Here is a 20,869-nt window from a genome sequence, read left to right as displayed (position 1 = left end):
AAACAGCCATATTGATTTTTGGCTTATTTTTCGAAAGTTTTTGGTGATTAGTACAGATTTTAACAAATCTGAAATATTTTGTGAGACAAGTTTCAGTTGACAAACAGATAATGGCTTACTGGAGCCAAACCGATGCGCTGATTTCCCATCCGGAAAATAAATCTTTATTGAACGACTGTAACTTGACTGCGGTAGTCCAGCTGTAGTGTTTGCGCCCCTACTTCCTTGGTATGAGATCGATTTCCCCCACAAATGCAGAAACTGTATGCTCATTGTGATTCCTATTGCCATAAGTTCAAGCATCCTTGAACCAGTTAGAGGAACATAGGATCAATTGCTCACAATCTTAAGTATGATGCAGCACAACTAACTTTTGAACTTTTAGCTTAGTTGATGCTATACATTTGACCAAAACAGATAAATTAAAGGAATTATTTTTTTGGTTCTTGTCACTGAATTCCGTTGCTAACACACGTTAATAGTCTGCCCACCGGCACACTATATCGAAAACGTCTTCAGTTTTTTAAGACGATATATCTTGTCTGATATAACACTATACAAACACGAAATAATTCAGTGTCAAAAACAAAGCTGTTCAGACTCGACTGGTTTTGAATCAAATTTTGGGAGCATTTTTTTAAAGAGCTCATTACATCAAGTTCCCTGCTGTGATTCAGAATAGTTGAAATTGATCGGGATTCGCACTTATTCAAAATAATTCACGCACTTGTAATAGTTCAGGTAAAAAATTACTGCGTTAACATTTTGGTTTAAAGAAAACAATCTTGCGAATGTTCGACTCTTTAACCTAAACAGTATATAGGTACGATCAACCACCCCCTTATTTTCTGCCTCGTTTTTTCCCTGTTTAATCATTTTAATTTTTAAACATGAATCGATGTACTCACATTGTATTACGGCAATCACTCAAACTAATTCAGGATGAAGAGTTATGGAGAAGTTGGTCACGGAAGAACGTTTATCAGGAAATCCAGACAACTCAAACATGCCTGTCTTATTTTGTGTTATCATTTATGTGGATACTCAGTACCCTTTGAACTTTGTTGTTAAACTGTGTCATTTCGCTAGAGTTCACAGTGCGCCATTCCGGTTTGATCATCAAACATTCAAGCATTTCAGGATGAACGTGTCACTGAATATAGAGGGCGCAAATACAAATCGACCGGATCGTGATGATGCACAGTTTTATTCATGTTCAAATTGCTTTATCTAGTTGGATTCATTTGTAGCAATCATGTACAGCGTTGATGTCTGTGCACATTATTCGTCCCTTCTGTTCCCTGTCACGGGCGGATCCAGAACACAATTTTTTGGGGGGTAGCCCCCCCCCCAAAAAAAAAAATTTGGTCCCCGGAAAGTGGGTCCAAAAAATTGCGGCGTGGGGTTCACGGGGCCCGCTTAATCATGGGCCCCGAATTTTTGTAATTCTAAATGCTCTGTGGCGATCTGAGGAAATTTCTGACCACTTTAACCATTTTTTGTTTCGAAAAGATGGTAGTGTACCAAGTGCCTGCCTTTATTGCGACGTCACTTAAAAACAAAATTGTTGGTTTTTTTTTTGGGGGGGGGGGGGGCATGGCCCCTTCCCTCCCCCCTCCCCGGATCCGCCTTGTCCGCTATTCGTCTTAAAATATGAAGCACAAGCTCTATTTGCATGCAGGGTTCCACTCAGCATGCCACTTAGATTCCGTTGAATATTGTCTTGAAATGGCGATAGTAGTATTTGCTGGATACTTTGAAAGTGTTTGGTCAGTTGGTACACAAATAATAATAATAAAAAAAAAGGACATTACGCCAAAAAAAAGTCTCCGGTTTCTGGTATGCGCGCGCGTCGCCGTAGCCATGCGCGTCGGCAAAATGAAAAAGTTTTTTTTTCAATGAAAGATGATGTCTCAAAACCGCCAAACTCACTGGTTTGACTCGAATCCAGCTGCTGCACAATTTTAACGTGTTTTAAGATGGGGTTATGATCGTGAATAAGCTTTATGTGGCCTCTCTGGACTCCCATTATATTTGCACTAAGTTTAGTCGGGCAACCTTTTGCAGTCATCAGCCGACATTTGAAGCAAAAAAATCAGGTAAAAAAAAAAAAAAGCCGCGTCGCCGCACCGCTTTTTGGGCAAGCTCCATACCAGAAACCGGAGACTTTTTGGGGGGGCCTTATTCGGTTAACAAACAAATCGGGGATGATGCTAGTAGTCAAACCGGTGCGCTGATTTCCAATCCGGAACATAATTATTTTTGTAACGACCGTACCTTGACTGCGGTGCCCACCTGATTTCCGCCGCTACTTCCTTGGTATGAGATCGATTGTCCTTGATAATGCAGAAAATGTATGCTCATTGTGATTCCTACAATTTCAAATGCAAGCAATTTAAAAAAGAAAAAATATAGGATTATTTGCTTTTGAATCTTTTTTCGTGAGAAGCAACAAAATGGCTTAAAAACTTAAGAAGGTCGCAACTAACCTGTTGAAGTTTCAGCTCAGTGGATACTATCATTGAGAAAAAGCAGAGAAAACGTATGCACTATTTTGTTGGATCTCGTTACTTGATTCCGTGCTTTATAACACCTTAACTATTCTTTTTTAATTTTAAAAACACCTGCAAAGTTTTCAACCGATATATCAGGCGAAATACTTTCACCGGGTATTTGATACCAGTCTTATTTTCACTCTCAGCATTGCAAGGTTTCTGTCATTAAATGTACTTTTTCGGGCAATTGCAAATGATCCTACGTGGCCTTAAATTCTTTTTGCATACAGATTTCTCTCAGAAAATCTGGGCATTTGTTTTGGTAGTTACTGCGTTTGATTCGAAAATATTAAATCCTTCAAAGAAGACATGAATATTGTTGCTCGTGCGTGGGTCTGTTCAGGGCCGTTGCATGCATGACGCATTCCACTTAAAAAATATATTATCAATCCAGATCACATTTCGCCCGACAGAGATTTTGATCTGGGGGTGTTTTACTTGTGAAATTCAGCTATGCCTCCCCCAACAGCCCCCAAGATACCTCCCAGCGGATTTTCAATGACTCGTTTTCGTTGGTGTTATTTCCAGCTCGCAATCTGCTGAGTGTTGAGGATTCCCTTCGTGATAGAATTCAAGAACGTTACATCGAGGTGAGTGTCTGTTATTTGACATTTTCCTCACTCAATCATCAGAACAGAGCAGTGATTTTGGTGGGAGACTGTATTTTTTCTCTATATTTATACATCTTTTGGTCAAAATTTTAAGAGAAAACATCCCTCGAGTGATACTCCCTTCCAATAACACCCACCGTAGAACTGTGCCAGACATTTTGGCCTGCAGTCTTTGCAAATTCCTCGTTAAACTCATCAGGGTGCCTCGAACTTATAGCGGAAACACGCTGAAATTTCCTTCACATTTTTTTTTGCAGGTACATCAGTTGGCAAAAAAAGAGAACTAAGATGAAAACAAATATTGATCACACCAATATTTAGTTGCTGTGTAATCAGATTCTTTGGAATTTGTCTTCTTTTATTTATTTTTAAAATCGGAATTGTGTTCGCAACCGTTGTCCTAATTTTCTTGATCGTTCATCACTTTGTAATTCGGTTGTGATTGTTATCAACTTCGGGAATCATAGTTTTTTCCGTCCAATTTCGCAACTTTTCGTCCAATAAGAGAGACTGTTCATTACATTGCAAAAGGTCGCAGTTAGCGCATTCGATTTTTAAAAAATATTTTACACCCACCAAAGCGTGTAGGCAACTTTTTCGTGCAAAAGAAAATCCATTTCTTTTGTTGGTTTTTGCACTGAGTGTAGGCGAATCTGTAAGAGGAAGTATTCATTTTTAACGAAAGTGCAGTGGAATAAGAAGTCCATTTAATTTGCAATTCGCGAATCGCCAATCGTGTTGGCCATACAAAAAACCCACAAATTTATATGATTTTTTTTATTTTTTTTTATTTCCAAAGAGTGATTACAACAATTTATAAACTGGTCACTTAATTGTCCTTACATAAAAATCTGTATTTTCACATAGTATTTTATCGGCGAGTGTTCTAAATGTATTTCCTTCTATCACTTTGACACTTTACATTGATACAGTTCTGTTCTGCTTTTTTTCATATTCCCTTCCCAGGCATTCCAATCTTTGAAATAGCTGTACATTCCTTAATCCAAACTTGTCAAAAGCCATGTCATTTTATACTCTGTTGTATCACTATAACACAATATCTTGCTAATGCAACTTCCAAATATCATTGAACTGTGTGACTTTTGTAAACGTATGCATCAAAGTGAATTCCCGAGCGGGACTGAAATTTAAAGCACAAGAAATTCAATGCACAAGTCGCGTAATGTGTTGCTTACTTTTCACGCGTGAATGAAGAATACCCTCAAATATTTTGAGCTGTCGCTATTAAAGTTCAACCGGGTGTGAAAAGGTCTGCATGTTTAATGCGATTTTGATTTTGTTTTATTATTATTATTAGCAAAGTATGAAATTGGGTGCGAAACCCTATAATATTTCATAGTGAATGAAAAAGTTCATTTCTGCTTTAAAACTCATAGTGAACTGGAGTTAAAAGTAAATTTGCCTGGACAAGTGCAACAAAAGCTTAGAATGCCAACGAACTTTTGACCGAGTTACTAGTGTCTCAAAAAAAGATTCATGTCTTCACAAAAATTAATTTGAAAAAAAAAATCGTTTCAATAATAACGTGTAAACAAATTGAAAGCTTATTTCACGAATCAGTCAATTCCAGAGAAATTGAACAATGCGACATTAAAACAGGTTGTTTTTCTTGACGAATTCGGCCGAGAAAACCTACTATTTTAATTACTTGACCCTAATAACTTGGTGAGTATCCTGTTTTTGAGTGGCAATGTATCCCAATGAGAAAAAAATCTCACTCATTTATCTTAAATGATAATAAAATAGTAACTTAACCAGTATTCGTTTGTATGTTTTTTTCAGCCTACACTGAATTCCTTGTGATCTCTTCTTGGACCTGATCTTCAAGAACGAACCATCGAGGTGGGTGTGGTGAGGTTTAATTAATGATTCTATCAGGACCGGGGAAGGGGCAAGATGTAATCCGTCCCCCCCCCAAAAAAAAAAATACTACAGCTCAGGAACGCTTCGCCCTATCGGAATGCATTTTCGTGACCTTTCTTAACTCATGGCGGGCGAAATAAAAAAAATCGATTCGATGGGTTGCCATGACAACCGGTTTTATAAACTAGGCTTTTCATAAATGTTAGCCCCTTGACCCCTCATACGCCACTGTTATATAACAAAGAAAACATTCTTCGAACAATGATTCCTCCAATCTAATTTTTTTGGGTTTTTTTTTCTTCAAATCTGACGGCGGATTGTCATGAATTTTAGACTAGTTCTCCTGTTTATCAAACCTCAATATTTTTCACTACTCTTCCCTTTTTTAAAAACTATTTTATTGAAGAAAAAAATCTCACCTGATTTGGTTTAGTTTCATGCTTTATTTACGTACAGAATGAAGATCTGCGTGGCAACCGTTCTTTCAATCGCCCTCCTTCTGGGTAACTCCGTCAACCTCCGAGCTTCCGTTACTGGGCCGGTTCCCTCGGACGGTGATGGTCCTGCGTCTCAGGCGTGTCCGATGTGCTGCCAGGGGCCGGCTGCAATTCCCGGAATACCAGGTTTACCTGGGTCCCTAGGTCAGCCAGGGTCAAAGGGCGAGCCAGGTCAAAAGGGTGATATTGGACAGAGTGGACCTATGGGTGAGCGTGGAGCAGCTGGGCCTCAAGGGGACGAAGGCATAGGCCAGCCCGGAAAAATCGGTCCAAGAGGAGTCCCAGGTGTTGTAGGTCCAACGGGGGAAACTGGTGTCAAAGGTCAAAAGGGTGAGCCAGGGGAGACACCAGACGACTCCAACCAGCGGGTAGCATTCACCGTGGTGAGGACGAGCGCCTCGGATACCTCTACGAGTGACGACACCCGTTTGCCCTTCCAGGCGACCGAGACGCTTCTGCCGGGTACCAGCTTCGATCTCGAGACCGGCACGTTCACGTGTGGTGTGCCGGGCACCTACGTGTTCATGTTTTCTGTGAACAAATATTCTTCCAGCAGCAACCTGTACGTTCAGCTCCGGAAGAACGGCGACGTGGTTGTCGCTGGCCATAGCACTGATTCAAGTCACATTGAGCAGGTGTCTGGGAGCGCGGTGGTGGTTCTGCGGCGTGGAGATACGATGTATCTCACGATGTACGGTATGGCGTATAGTGGTTCCGATCACAGGACCTCATTCAGTGGCTTCCTCCTTTACCCCGAATAAACACAATCCAACACATAAAGATACACGAGCATCGTGTTGCTGATTTTTTTAATCGCTTTCCATTTTGCCGAAACAATAACCAATGAATTAAAACAAATAATGTTCAATGACAATGTCACAAAATATTATTATTAATGGTTTTGCATTGCGCATGCGCCGATCTGTATACAAAAATGGATTCACCATTTTTTTAAATTCTTGCAAAACAAAATATTTTGCTTTATGCATGAGTATTGAGATATGGTGAAAAGTATGCGTTAAGTTTTTTGACGAATTTTTTTGGGGTACCCATTGTAGGCTTATCGGGAAGTATTTTGATGGAATATTTTTTCAAAGCAAGCTGGGTCATTATTTTTTTTTTTTGAAACAAAAGGTTTGCAATAAAGCAGTGCCACCATGTACATGTATCCAGAAATGTTAACAACTACAAAAAAATTGTGTTTATGGTGTTATCTCGACCAACCTGGATTTTTTTAGGCCATGTTTCTGACCGCCATTTTTTTTATTGCCACATTTGGTCAACATATAAAATAACGTGTTTTCTTTCCCGAAAACAAATGCAACTTGTTTGTAGTATTGGGTATTTAAAACAGATTAATTAAACACAATAACTGTATCCTAATTGAAGCAAACAAAGTATAAAAGACATACAGACAAACAAAATATTTTGCTACCTACCTGGATAATTTTAGAGCATTTACTGTAACATGTTATTTTCTTCGCCATATGTTCCCTGTATTCCCAGCACAGATAATGTCAATTAAATCAATCCCATGCATGTATCAATTTTTATTTCATGTCACGAAAAAAGTCTCGAGTGATTGAATCTGATTTTCTTATAGACTTTAAGCTTGGCATTTGGATTAACAATTGTTTGAAATATTCTAATGCTATTCACAGCAATTAGAATACACTGGTTTTTATTAAATGATTGCATTATTTTAAACGTTATAATATGTGAGAATTACGTAGAAGTAACAATTGACTTGCTATGAAAACAGTATGCATAAAACCGCATTCTGAGGATCACCAAAAGCACCACCATTGTTGATAAATACTCTCTTTTTTCGCTTGGCTTCGTTATGAAAAAAACAATGATTTTAATTACTCTCAGTTGAAACAGAAACGTGCCCATAGTAATGAAAAAAGTGGAGTTGGCTGTTGTTTTTAAAGCCCGTAAAAGTACGACAAGTGTTTCTTGATTAAAAGACTCCAAATTATTTGAAGACTTTCATTGTTCTTAATCAGCATTACTTGATTGCATTCAAGAAACTCACTTTGAAAACATCAGTGAAAGTGTGAGCCCGTTAGATGGTAAAGAAACAATCTTAACGAAATCAATCAAAACAAAGTACAAATTCCATTCAAGTGAGGAGGGTCTTTCAACTGGTTGGAATTGTCCTTTGTCACTTTATCATTTCAAGTGAATTTCTTTGTACTGACTTTTATTTGGATGCCATATTTGGTCAGGTGATGCAAGGCCCCTGCTGACAGCATATCCTTGGATAATGTCTCCAGCCAGCACATGTACATGTAAGCTGAACAAGTACGCTTCCTGGGAATAGGTAGACTCCTGCAAGAAATAAAAAAAAAGGTTATAATGGACCCTTCCTGCATGTCAATCAACAGTGCACATTGGCCAATCAGATCACCACTTTTGATCAGGTGACCACAGTAGCTCAGTCAGACTGGGTCACAAGCACTGTTAGATCTATTGCTCACCCCGCCCCCATTTTTTGCACCAGCAGTTAACACCCCCCCCCCAAGTATTCTGTAAAGAGTGCCCTTTTTACACAAGTAACTTTTTAGTTTTTACACAAGTGTCCTTAGTTTTGTTTAAAAAGTTTCTTGTTTCGCCAGCGGCTTGTAAAGAATTTTTGGTATTTCGTGCAAACGTCAGCAATTGTGCCGCCATGAAAAGCGCCACCCATTGACCTACCGCCGTTTGCGAGTTAACCACGCCCCTTAGACAACTCTATAAGCCTTTTCGCTGATACCGCCATCTTTGAATTTTTTTTTTTCGGGGGGGGGGGGGGGCATTACAATGAAAATACATCTCATCATGCAACTGTAGCTGAGATTGATGGCATGACTTTTCAATGTAATGCCCCCCCCCCCATTTCAAAGATGGCGGTATCCGCGAAACGGCTCATGGAATTTTGTACGTTAACTTTTGTTTGTCTCAGATTTTGGCGTTCTGCGTCCACAATATTTTACAAGCTGCGTTGACGCAATTCCACCGTGATAGGTTAATTGTCCGATAGTGGCCATTATGGCCGGTTTGTACTTACATGACAATGAGCTGAGCATCCTGGGAATGTTGGCGAAGCAATTCACGGATCCCATCTGTCTGTTGGTCTGAAAGAAAAAAAAAGATTTCAGGCGAAAAAATGTCGTGATTTATTGATGTTTACTAAAGTCGAGTTCCATGCACTTGGCAAATCAAATAAACTGAGCGTTGTACGGAAAAATGGATTGAAAGTGATCAATCTCATTATTGAAAATCACCCACCAGAATGTCAAAAGTTGGACACAATTAACAGATGTTGCAAGACTGGACTTAAAATCACAAAAACCAGGGACTAAGCGTAAAGTGGATACTGGGAAAGCTGTAAGTGCATTGTATCCATGCATGGACAAAAGAGGGCGCTTTATAGTCAAACAAGCAGAAGCTGGAATGAGGGACACTTCACTGGTTCACTCATGCTGGTTATCGTGTATTTGGTACCAGCATTTATAAGCCATGATGGTGCCCAAATGGCCCTCGTTTATAGTTTTCTCTGTGGAGGGGGGGGGGGGTGCTTGAGCGCAAGGAGGAGATTCTACCTTCTCGTTGAGCGTAGTGACTTCCTCCTTGCTGATCTTCCAAGGAAACTTCTCCGTGGTCTCGCCTGCTTCCTCATCCAGCATCCAGGGTTTGGACAGCTCCTTGAACCGTCTCAGGCTCTCAGTCCTTGGGCTTCTTGTTCAGGTCCGGGATGACCTCCACGTCCGAGCAGTTGATGGCCATGTTCATCTTCTCCCTGTCCATTTGCTACTTCTTGCCCGTGGTGGCAAAGACGCGCAGCTTGAATTTCCCCAGTTGGATTTCAAGGAGATGAGGTGAGGGATGAGTAGGGTCACGCCTGGGGGTGGTGGGAGGTGGGGGCGGAGGTTGGGGGGGGGGGGGTTCACAAACAAAAATTATACAGAGCATTATTTCCCTTTGGCATAAAGCATGTGTTTCCTTAGACATGCAGCCATCCAGAATAACCTGAGAGATCTCAGAAAGGCTCCATGAAATGAATTGGACACTGAAACATATAATAAAATAATAAGGCCTACCAAGAACATAGAGTGTGGTGTTTTCTATTACATATAAAATAAAAAACAACTGTGTGGTAGGGTAGGTAAAAATCTTTGGGGGTTTGACATTTCTATAGCCTAAAAATATAGGGTGGGATGATAGTCGTTAAATATTTACTTTTTTCTCTATTTTGCATGCATTAGTTAACATGTGAATCATTCTGCACTACTGACCAACTTACACAAAATAAACATAACATTTATAGTTTTCACTGTGGGGGGGGGGGGGGGGGTGCTTGAGCGCAAGGAGGAGATTCTACCTTCTCTTTGAGCGTGGTGACTTCTTCCTTGCTGATCTTCCAAGGAAACTTCTCTGTGGTCTCCAGGCTGCTTCCTCATCCAGCATCCAGGGTTTGGAGAGCTCCTTGATGATTGTGTTGGTCTTGATCTTACCCAACCCACCAATCTAGACGGAAACCAATCAGGAAAGAAAATTTGAATGCATTTGCTCTAAATAAATTGTGTTCAGGTCTTGGAAAAGACCAACGTTAGTGCTAAAAAAAAGCGAGAAACCTCGACAAATCTGGTTTAATGATCTTGTTATTCATTTTGCAACTTTGACTCAATTCTTTAAAGACCTGCTTGCATTTTGGTTTTACAGTGGTGGATCTATAGGCTGTACCCCCCCCCCCCCCCACCCGGCGCAAATAATGAAAACATTTTCCAGACCCCCCCCCCCCCAACTTGACATTGCACCCCCCAGCCAAAGCTAGATCCACCCTGTTTCAAGGAGATGAGGTGAGAGATGAGTAGGGTCAAGCATGGGGGTGGTGGAGGGGTGGTGGAGGTGTGGTGGGGGGGGGGGGGGGGGGTGGGGCGGAGGTGGGGGGGTTCACAAACAAAAATTATACAGAGCATTATTTCCCTTTGACATAAAGCATGTGTTTCCTTTGACATGCAGCCATCCAGAATAACCTGAGAGATCTCTGAAAGGCTCCATGAAATGAATTGGACACTGAAACATATAATACAATAATCAGGCCAACCAAGAACCAAAAGTGTGGTGTTTTCTACTACATACAAAAAAACAACTGTGTGGTAGGGTAGGTAAAAATCTGTTTTGAAGGGTTTGACATTTCAATAGCCTAAAAATATAGGGTGGGATGATAGTCATTAAAATTTACTTTTTTTCTCTACTTTAATTTGCATGCATTAATTAACATGTGAATCATTCTGCCGACTACTGACCAACTTACACAAAAAAAATATAAAGTTTATAGTTTTCACTGTGGAGGGGGGGGGGGTGCTTGATCCCAAGGAGGAGATTCTACCTTCTCTTTGAGCATGGTGACTTCTTCCTTGCTGATTTTCCTAGGAAACTTCTCCGTGGTCTCCCCTGCTTCCTCATCCAGCATCCAGGGTTTGGAGAGCTCCTTGATGATTGTGTTGGTCTTGATCTTACCCAACAAACAGCACAGAACTCCATCTTGGGCAAAATCTTGTCCTTGTACCAGCCTTCAGAAAAAGAAAAAAACAGTCAATTGTTATTTAATGGTCTTAACTTGGTTATCGTTAAGATCGGAGTAAACCTGAAGTTAACACAACCTAGATATACCTCACGGTATACCAAACGTTAAATCTGACACCGTGGCAGCAAGGAGATTTCCACCTTTCTATGAATATGCCTTTGAATGAGCATGACGACTATTTATAAAAGATATAGACATATATCATACTCGGCAATAGGGATAGTCAGTGGAAAGAACTTGGGACAGGTGTGTACAAAGTTACGCGCAAGACTCAGACTTGTTTTAAGCGAATTACTGAGAAGACGACCATAATTATTGGTAATGAGGATACTTTTATTATGGAGTAGATTAACCATCTTGGTTAGGAGGATATTTTTTTAGAAGGGAATTATGAAGGAGACTAACCATCTTGGCTAGGAGGATTTTTTTTTTAGAAGGGAACTATGGAGGAGACTTTAACCAGCTTGGCTCGGAGGAAAATTTTAGAAGGGAATTATGGAGGAAATTTATCATCTTGGCTAGGAGGATATGTTTAAGAAGGGACTATGGAGGAGACTAACCATCTTGGCTCGGAGGTTTAAAAAAAAAAGAATTATGGAGAAGACTAACCATCGTGGCTAGGAGGATATTTTTTAGAAGGGAATTACAGAGGAGACTTACCATATCTTGGCTAGGAGAATATTGTTAGAAGGGAATCATGGAGGAGATTAAACATCTTGGCTAGGAGAATATTTTTTTTAAAAGGGAATTATGGAGGAGACAAAGCATCATGGTTAGGAGGATATTTGTTTTAGAAGGGATTTTTTGAGATGACTATTACCATCCCGGCTAATGGACATTTTTAGAAGGAATTTATGGAAGAGACTAACAATCTAAGCTAGAAGGACATTTTTTAAGAAGAGAATTATGAAGAAGACCAGCCATCCTGTCTAGGAGAATATTTTTTAAAAGGGAGATATGGAGGAGATTAACCATCTTGGCTAGGAGGATATTTTTTTTAGAAGGGAATTATGGAGGAGACTATAGCCATATTGGCTAGGGGCATACATTTTTTTAAGAGGAATTAATGAGGATATTAACCATCTTGGCTAGGAGGATATATTGGGTTTTTAAAAAAAAAATTTAATTGTTATATTTTTATAGAAGAATATTTCATCAAGTATTAAATATCGTGACAAATGACGAATTAGTTATAATGCAGGCTAGGGGGCTTGCTTTGTTAATGAGGAAAAAGGATTTGATATTTGAAGGAAGGAGGTTAATCAAAACATTTTCCAGATCCCCCCCAACTTGACATCGCACCCCCCCCCCCCTAGCCAAAGCTAGATCCACCCCTGTTTAGGATTTCACGCTAGTTTCTGCTATAGTGAGTAGGTTTGCGTAATTGTGAAGTAAGTGCCCTTAGATTAGCCACTCATTATTTTCATGGGAATTGCCGACACTACAACAGACATGTTTGCATGACACTTAAAAAATTACGGCTTTTGCAAAAGTGTAAACAATCAGAGAGGATTACTTCTGTGCTTACAGGGATAGCGCAAGATTTCTGCTTAAACCATGAAATTGAGTCTATTGAGTTAGTAGTGGCTTTGTGTACTTATGTACTTACATGACAATGAGCTGAGCCTCCTGAGAATGTTGGAGAAGCAATTCACGGATCCGTATCTGTCTGTTGGTCTGGAAAAACAAAGAAATCAGGCGAAAACATGGAGTGATTTATTGAAGTTTAATAAAGTCGAGTTCCATGCACTTGGCAAATCAAATGAACTGAGAGTTGTACGGAAAAATGGATTGAAACTGATCAATCTCAATATTGAAAATCACCCACCAGAATGTCAAAGGTTGGACACAATAAACAGATGTTGCAAGACTGGACTTCAAAATCACAAAAACCAGGGACTTAAAGTGGATACTGGGAAAGCTTTAAGTGTATTGTCTCCATGCATGGACAAAAGAGGACGCTTTATAGTCAAACTAGCAGAAGCCGGAATGAGGGACACTTCACTGGTTCACTCATGCTGGTTATCGTGTATTTGGTACCAGCATTTATAAGCCATGATGGCGCCCAAAAGGCCCTCGTTGATAGTTTTCTCTGTGGAAGGGAGGGGGGGGGGGTGCTTGAGCGCAAGAAGGAGATTCTACCTTCTCGTTGAGCGTAGTGACTTCCTCCTTGCTGATCTTCCAAGGAAACTTCTCCGTGGTCTTCCCTGCTTCCTCATCCAGCATCCAGGTTTGGACAGCTCCTTGAACCGTCTCAGGCTCTATTCCTTGCGATTCTTGTTCAGGTCCGGGATGACCTCCACGTCCGAGCAGTTGATGCGGAACTTGCTGAGCATGTTGGCCATGTTCATCTTCTCCCTGTCCATTTGCTCCTTTTTGCCCGTGGTGGCAAAGACGCGCAGCTTGCATTTCTCCCAGTTGGATTGCATGGAGATGAGGTGATCGATGAGTAGGATCAAGCCTGGGGGTGGTGGGAGGTGGGGGCGGAGGTTGGGGGGGGGGGGTTCACAAACAAAAATTATACAGAACATTAAATAAAGCATGTGTTTCCTTAGACATGCAGCCATCCAGAATAACCTGAGAGATCTCTGAAAGGCTCCAGGAAATGAATTGGACACTGAAACATATAATAAAATAATCAGGCCAACCAAGAACCAAAAGTGTGGTGTTTTCTACTACATACAAAAACAACTGTGTGGTAGGGTAGGTAAAAATCTGTTTTGGGGGTTCGACATTTCAATAGCCTAAAAATATAGGGTGGGATGATAGTCATTAAAATATACTTTTTTTCTCTACTTTAATTTGCATGCATTAATTAACATGAGAATCATTCTGCCGACTACTGACCAACTTACACAAAAATAAATATAAAGTTTATAGTTTTCACTGTGGGGGGGGGGGGGGGGGGGGGGTGCTTGATCCCAAGGAGGAGATTTTACCTTCTCTTTGAGCATGGTGACTTCTTCCTTGCTGATCTTCCAAGGAAACTTCTCCGTGGTCTCCAGGCTGCTTCCTCATCCAGCATCCAGGGTTTGGAGAGCTCCTTGATGATTGTGTTGGTCTTGATCTTACCCAACCAACAGCACAGAACTCCATCTTGGGCAAAATCTTGTCCTTGTACCAGCCTTCAGCAAAAGAAAAAAAAACGTCAATTGTTATTTAATGATCGTTAACTTGGTTATCGTTAAGATCGGAGTAAACCTGAAGTTAACACAACCTAGATATACCTCACGGTATACCAAACGTTAAATCTGACACCGTGGCAGCAATGAGATTTCGACCTTTCTATGAATATGCCTTTGAATGAGCATGACAACTTGGAGGATATTTTTTTAAGAGGGAAGTACAGAGGAGACTAACCATCTTGGCTAGGAGAATATTTTTTAGAAGGGAATTATGGAGGAGAGGAACCATCATGGTTTAGGAAGATATTTGTTTTAGAAGGGATTTATGGAGAAGACTAACCATCTTGGCTAAAAGGACATTTTTCAAGGGAATTTATGGAAGAGACTAACTATCTTGGCTAGGAGGATTTTTTTTAGAAGGGAATTATGAAGAAGACCAAAGATTTTAGGTGGAAAATGGACTGGAATATTGATGTTTAATATGTCGAGTTCCACTTGGCAAAGAAAATGAACTAATTATGAGTTGTTCAATTTCCACTGAAAGTGATCAATACTCATTTTTGAAAAATCACCCACCAGAATGTCAAAGGTTGGACGCAATTAAAGATGTTGCAAGACTGGACTTAAAATCACAAAAACCAGGGACTAAGCGTTAAGTTACGGAAGACGGATAGTGCCACTCAATGAGTGTGAATATATTTTTTGGTGCGTGTGAAAATATTTTTTTGTACAGCGACCACCACTTATTATGGCGACTTATGTGGCGGCTGCCACTTATTATCTGGCGGCCGCCACATAATAAGTGGCGGCCGGTGTGCAAAAAAAATATATTTTCACACGCACCAAAAAAAATGTATTCACACTCGTTGAGTGGCACTATCCATCTTCCGTATAAAGTGGATACTGGGAAGAGCTCTAAGTGTATTGTCTCCATGCATGGACAAAAGAGGGCGCTTTATAGTCAAACAAGCAGAAGCCGGAATGAGGGACACTTCACTGGTTCACTCATGCTGGTTATCGTGTATTTGGTACCAGCATTTATAAGCCACGATGACGCCCAATTGGCCCTCGTTGATAGTTTTCTCTGTGGAAGGGGGGGGGGGGGGGTGCTTGAGCGCAAGGAGGAGATTCTACCTTCTCTTTGAGCGTGGTGACTTCTTCCTTGCTGATCTTCCAAGGAAACTTCTCCGTGGTCTCCAGGCTGCTTCCTCATCCAGCATCCAGGGTTTGGAGAGCTCCTTGATGATTGTGCTGGTCTTGATCTTACCCAACCCACCAATCTAGACGGAAACCAATCAGGAAGGAAAATTTGAATGCATTTGCTCTAAATAAATCGTGTCCAGGTCTTGGAAAAGACCAACGTTAGCGCTGCAAAAAGCCAAAAACCTGGACAAATCTGGTTTAATGATCTTGTTATACATTTTGCCACTTTGACTTAATTTTTTAAAGACCTGCTTGCATTTTACTCAAACTGTTCATCAAAATTCATTCCGCAAAGTCTTCTTCAAGTACTCAACTGTGAGTACACATTTCGGTACTCAAAATACGGTATTCGAACGACGGTGCCTATTGTCCTCCAACGCCGGTTTGTGCACTAAGTCTATGGGAAAGGTTTAGATCAGGGAACAAAGGAAAACACAAAGCCAATTAATCCTCGGAAGCATAGCAGAAAACGACATTGTGCGCCTTATGGTAAGTGTGTACAGTGTTCGTATATTTTAAATGCAATTTTTGTTTTTCTTTTAATGCAAACAAATATTATACGCATTATACAGTATGTCCAAAAGAAATGTCCGTCTGACTATTTTTGAAATAACTACAAAACCATGAAGTCCAATTTGAAAAAGTTTGATTGTGCAGATACTCCCTATCTTGGCCTCAACCCCGATGAGTTTCATTTAATTTCAGTCACGCATCACTGCACACTTGTCAATTGATCACAACAACATTTTGGGACACTGTGACCAAGTTCCTTGCCTTAATCAATTTCAGTGCTGTTTTATGTAAGCTGTGTAAAATCCTGCATGTTGTGAAAAGGGCTGCAATTGGGATTGGAATCATTTGCCTGGCTATCAGTCATCACGGCAAGACCTCGGTTTAATGCTCAAGGGCAAATGATTCAAATCCCAAACCACATCAGACTTTTTTTCCACAGACACTTTTTTGGGACATACTCTATGACAATTAATAATGATAAATTTAGTGTCAGGTTAACAATAACACTTTGGAAGTCTGATGGTTTATTTTTGTTTTAGTTATGATATTTTAGTAATGTAAGATGATTTGATATGATGGAGTTGAGATAATCTGTTGCCTACCTTTTGCTTGCTTCTTCTTTTTGTAGTCAAAGTCAAGACGTCGCCCCTGTAACTTCTTCCGATGGTGCTGTAGAAATGAAACATTAGGGAGAAAGTTAATGTACTGTTTGACAAGAGACATTTGCACATTGCTGTAAGGCTCCTTATATAAATTATGGGTCAAAGAGTTCCTGTTATCTCTGAACGTTGTCATTTGCCGTTCAAGTATCATTAAGAATGACTTCAACAATTTGTTGGGTAGGTTGTCTGCTTCACATAATCACTCTTGGCGGACGACTGCATTAACCCTAACCTTCCCAAATCCTCCCAAATCCTCTTTGCAAAATGGAGGATTTTGCAGGATTGAGGCTGTTTAATTGGCAAAAATGTGTGGCTGATTTTGCAGGATGCAGTGTGTCAAGGTCTTGGGCCGGGCCTTGTGTTTGTTTATGCTCAGCTGTGCATAAATTATACTTGAAGTCCTCCGCACTGCTCCAGGATGTCACTGGCTCTGCCTCAACATATTGACAGTGATTGCTGGAGGATTTTGCAGGATTGAGGCAGTGATCATTCTTCCAAGGATCACATTCAAGAAATAATGGAGGATTTTGCAGGATTGAGGCTGCATGCAATTTCTACATGGAGGCAGTTGGAGGATTTTGCAGCATCATCACAAAAATTCCCAGGGAGTTAGGGTTATGAATGACTTTAAACAATTTTGTATTCGTTGTGTAGGTAGTTTGCTATTCATAATCACTCTTGGAGGACTACTGCATTAAGGAGTGCATCAGAATTATAAAATCACAGATATCAGATGTAACAGGGACAGGAAAAAAGTGGACCCCAAATTTATCGAATGACCCAAAGTACACAGGCATAAGTTACAACCCAAATCAACCAGTAATCGATCACTGGTCTTCTATCAATTATTTTCCAGATTGGCCACAATTTGTGCTTGAATTTCCCCGCAGGTGGCTGTGCAACACAGTCCTGCTTCTATCAAAATCAACCAAATTCTGTCAGATTCTGTAAGATGGAACTCACGTTGATCTCTTTCAGATCTTTGTTGTTGAGATGATCCAGGGGATCCAGGAAGTTCTGTCTGACGTTCAGATCGAAGGCGTCCTTGACTTCAGAAAGTTGCCTCAGTGATTCTCCCATCTCGACCATCGCCGTAGCTGTATCCAAAAAATAACCAAAACATTTTTTTTTTTTTTTTTTTAATGATACCTATAAAAAACAACATTTTATTGTTGTGTTGTTTCCACCAAAACTAAACAGCTGTGCTAAGTATACCCTGGGAGCTGAGATTGTCTATGAAATGCATGGTCTATGAAATGCATTATTAGACTGAGAAAAAAAAAAACGGTTTCCCGTCTGCTTTTTTTTTACCTCTACCGTGAGGTAAATGTTTTCATCGGCCTTGGTTTGTCTGTGAACAGGATAACTCAGGATAAATGCGGAGGCACTAGGCTCACGTGAATCGCGCACTCCGGACTCCTTCGACCAAAACATTTGCGAGCCTTGTCTTTAAGAACGCGTGCACATAGTCGTGGCGCGACCTCAAAAATGGCTTCTAATTTTGTTTGCTGGATGACGCTGTATGAGAATGTAATTTCCAGTAACCCTGGTAAACCCTTCTAGTGAGCATTAGCCATGTCTGAATGACATGGCTACGACTAACACTAGCCCACATGGGAAGTGGCTTCATCTGCTTCCATAGGTGCAACTAATGTATTAGCCGTAGCCACTTCATTCTGACGTGGCTTTATGCTTTTCCATTTTCCCTAATTTGTGCTTGAATTTCCCCGAACGTGGCTGTGCAACACAGTCCTGATTCTATCAGAATCAACCGCATAATGGATGATGTTAGATTTTGTAAGATGGAACTCACGTTGATCTGCTTCAGATCTTTGTTCTTGAGATGATCCAGGGGATCCAGGAAGTTCTGTCTGACGTTCAGATCGAAGGCGTCCTTGACTTCAGAAAGTTGCCTCAGTGATTCTCCCATCTCGACCATCGCCGTACCTGTATCCAAACAAAAACAAAAACATAACAAAATCCATCTTTTTATAATACCTATAACAGGAAAGATTTTATTGTGTTAATACAAAGCTCATTGATTGGGCTTTCATATCCTAGATTTGGAAAGTGCTACAGGCAAAACTTCATTCAAAAACTGGTCCTGCCATTTGGGTTTCGTCTTTTTTGACTCACCTGTATATTGCAAATGTATGCATTTATAAATAAAAAAAAATAAAAAGTGGGTGCAAAAAAGGCAGCGGGCAGCTACGAGAAACTGGTTTATTTCTTTACTTGGCCTTGCATATCTGAAGTGCTGGGCCCTACATAAATTACACAATACTCATGGTACTATGTTGGTGGATTGGAACGCTGATTAGAGCACCTTTTTGAGAGCTTTTTGATCAGTCTACCACAGAAGGAAAGAGAATACATCTTGAAGCTTGCTCACCAAACGTTGAATCTTCTCCTAATTCTCTGCCGTTCTTCAGCATGACTTCTCCCAGGAATCCTACGGGTTGTTGAGGCTTGGTTCCTCCCTTGTTCTGACCACGGACTTTACTCATGGCTCTGGAGACTGTTCAGGAAAGACAATACGATTGATTAGGGTCAGCACACAAATAGAAGATCTATCTCTATTTGGTTGTTTGAAGTGAATACTTAGACCCGATTCAAACCGGTGTTCTATAGTCACCCCAAACGTAATTATTCCAAAGGTTACAATTAAAGGTAATAAACGACATTTGCAAACATCAACAAACAAAACTAGCAAATTATTATGAAATACTTTACTTGACTGTAGGTGAATGACAGTCTCAGACATCCTGTGAAATCATGGCACCTGGTGTGCTGTCATTTTTAAGAAAAGTGGAATTTTGGTATTGATTTCAAAAGAGTGGTCGGCCGACCATCATTGGAAGAAACTGATTTTTCCAAATAGTGCCCCAATTTACCCAATTTATTTAGTCCGCATTTTTTTTGCAAGCGGTTACACATCCGTGAATGGATGCAAGCCAGCTAGTCTGGTTCCCTGAGCTCAGGGAACAACACAAGATCCGGCCCAAGACCTTGACACAGTGCATCCTCATAAATCAGGCACACATTTTTGCCATATAGCCTCAATCCTGCAAAAGCCTACATTTTGCAAATAGGATTTTGGAGGATTTGGGAAGGTAAGCGTCAATGATGTTCCAATTTTGGTTCTTACCTGGATTGGGCTGAAGGTATTCTATTGTCTTGTTCACCAAATCATCCACTTTGTGACCAGTCACGTCAATTTTCTAATGAAAAAATAAATACATACCCAAAGACAATGAGAAGAATTCAATAAGCATAAATAATCTCAAGCAATATTTACTTATACTAAATGTGTTAAAACTTTTTTCGCTATGGCAGGAGAGATTCATACCCTGGACTCCGTTGCGTGTACACAACAGAGTCCAACCTGGGCTAGGACTAGGGCTAAGTTACACTTACAGCAGACAGGGCTCTGGAGTGCTCTGAAACGTGCAAAACAAAACGGGCAAAGAAAATGTCCTCAGTTTTTCACCAACCAAGTTTGGAGACTCAATTCAATTTTCTGACCTCTTCATTCAGTGTCAATAGTCTGGTGGCTTGACTACGGAGAAATGTGTAGTAAATTGAGACTAGTTCCCGCTTCATGCCACATGTTTCTTTAATTCTTTTGGTATGGTTGATTGATGCAGTACTGAAGCTGTGTTGGACTGGTTGTTTCAGGTGCCAGTCTTTTTTCTTGCTTTGCATGTTTTCAATACCATAAGTTTTGGGACTCTCATACACAGTATTGAGAGTCCCAATTTACTGGACTACCTCCGTAAATAAAGGCCACACTTCCACCATGTACAAAAACATGTCAAACTTGTCAAATTTTGATTTGCACATTTAGGCTTAATTTGTAGTTTATTTTTGCTTTAGAAGCCTACTCACCCTGTTGATAGCCTAATCAGAAAGTGCTGCCTTTTTCAGATATCTCTTTTTCGTGAAATTTCCAGATTCGTTTTCACACGTTCGCGTATCAAAATTTCAACATGAAATTTCACGAAAATGAGACATCTGAAAAAGGCAGCACAAACATGACAAAAGTGAGAATGGTGAGTAACTTCTAAACCAAAAATAAAGTACAAACTAGGCCTAAATGTGAATATGAAAAGTTGACAAAGTTCGACATGTTTTTGTACATGATGCCATTGATGGACATTGTGGAAGTGTGGCCTTTATTGCGGAGGTAGTCCAGTAAATTGGCCACATTTATGCCGGCTAGGGTCCAACTCCAAGTTAGGCGA

General features: G+C 40.3%; 1 protein-coding gene across 1 annotated transcript; it reads left to right on the top strand.

The window, feature by feature from the left end:
• Window positions 1–5,507: 5,507 nt before the first annotated feature.
• On the top strand, window positions 5,508–6,308 carry LOC119733932 (collagen alpha-1(VIII) chain-like). The gene has a single exon (XM_038207296.1). It carries the CDS (start codon window positions 5,508–5,510, stop codon window positions 6,306–6,308), a length of 801 nt encoding a protein of 266 aa, XP_038063224.1.
• Window positions 6,309–20,869: the final 14,561 nt, after the last annotated feature.

This window comes from Patiria miniata, unplaced genomic scaffold (assembly GCF_015706575.1).
Source record: "Patiria miniata isolate m_02_andy unplaced genomic scaffold, ASM1570657v1 HiC_scaffold_10, whole genome shotgun sequence".
Classification (NCBI taxonomy): Eukaryota; Metazoa; Echinodermata; class Asteroidea; order Valvatida; family Asterinidae; genus Patiria; species Patiria miniata.
Note: the sequence above shows the minus strand (reverse complement) of the source record. Positions and strands in the feature narration are given on the sequence as shown.

Excerpts from the sequence above, each read along its gene's own strand:
- LOC119733932 (XM_038207296.1), top strand. The coding sequence starts at position 5,508 with ATGAAGATCTGCGTGGCAACCGTTCTTTCAATCGCCCTCCTTCTGGGT.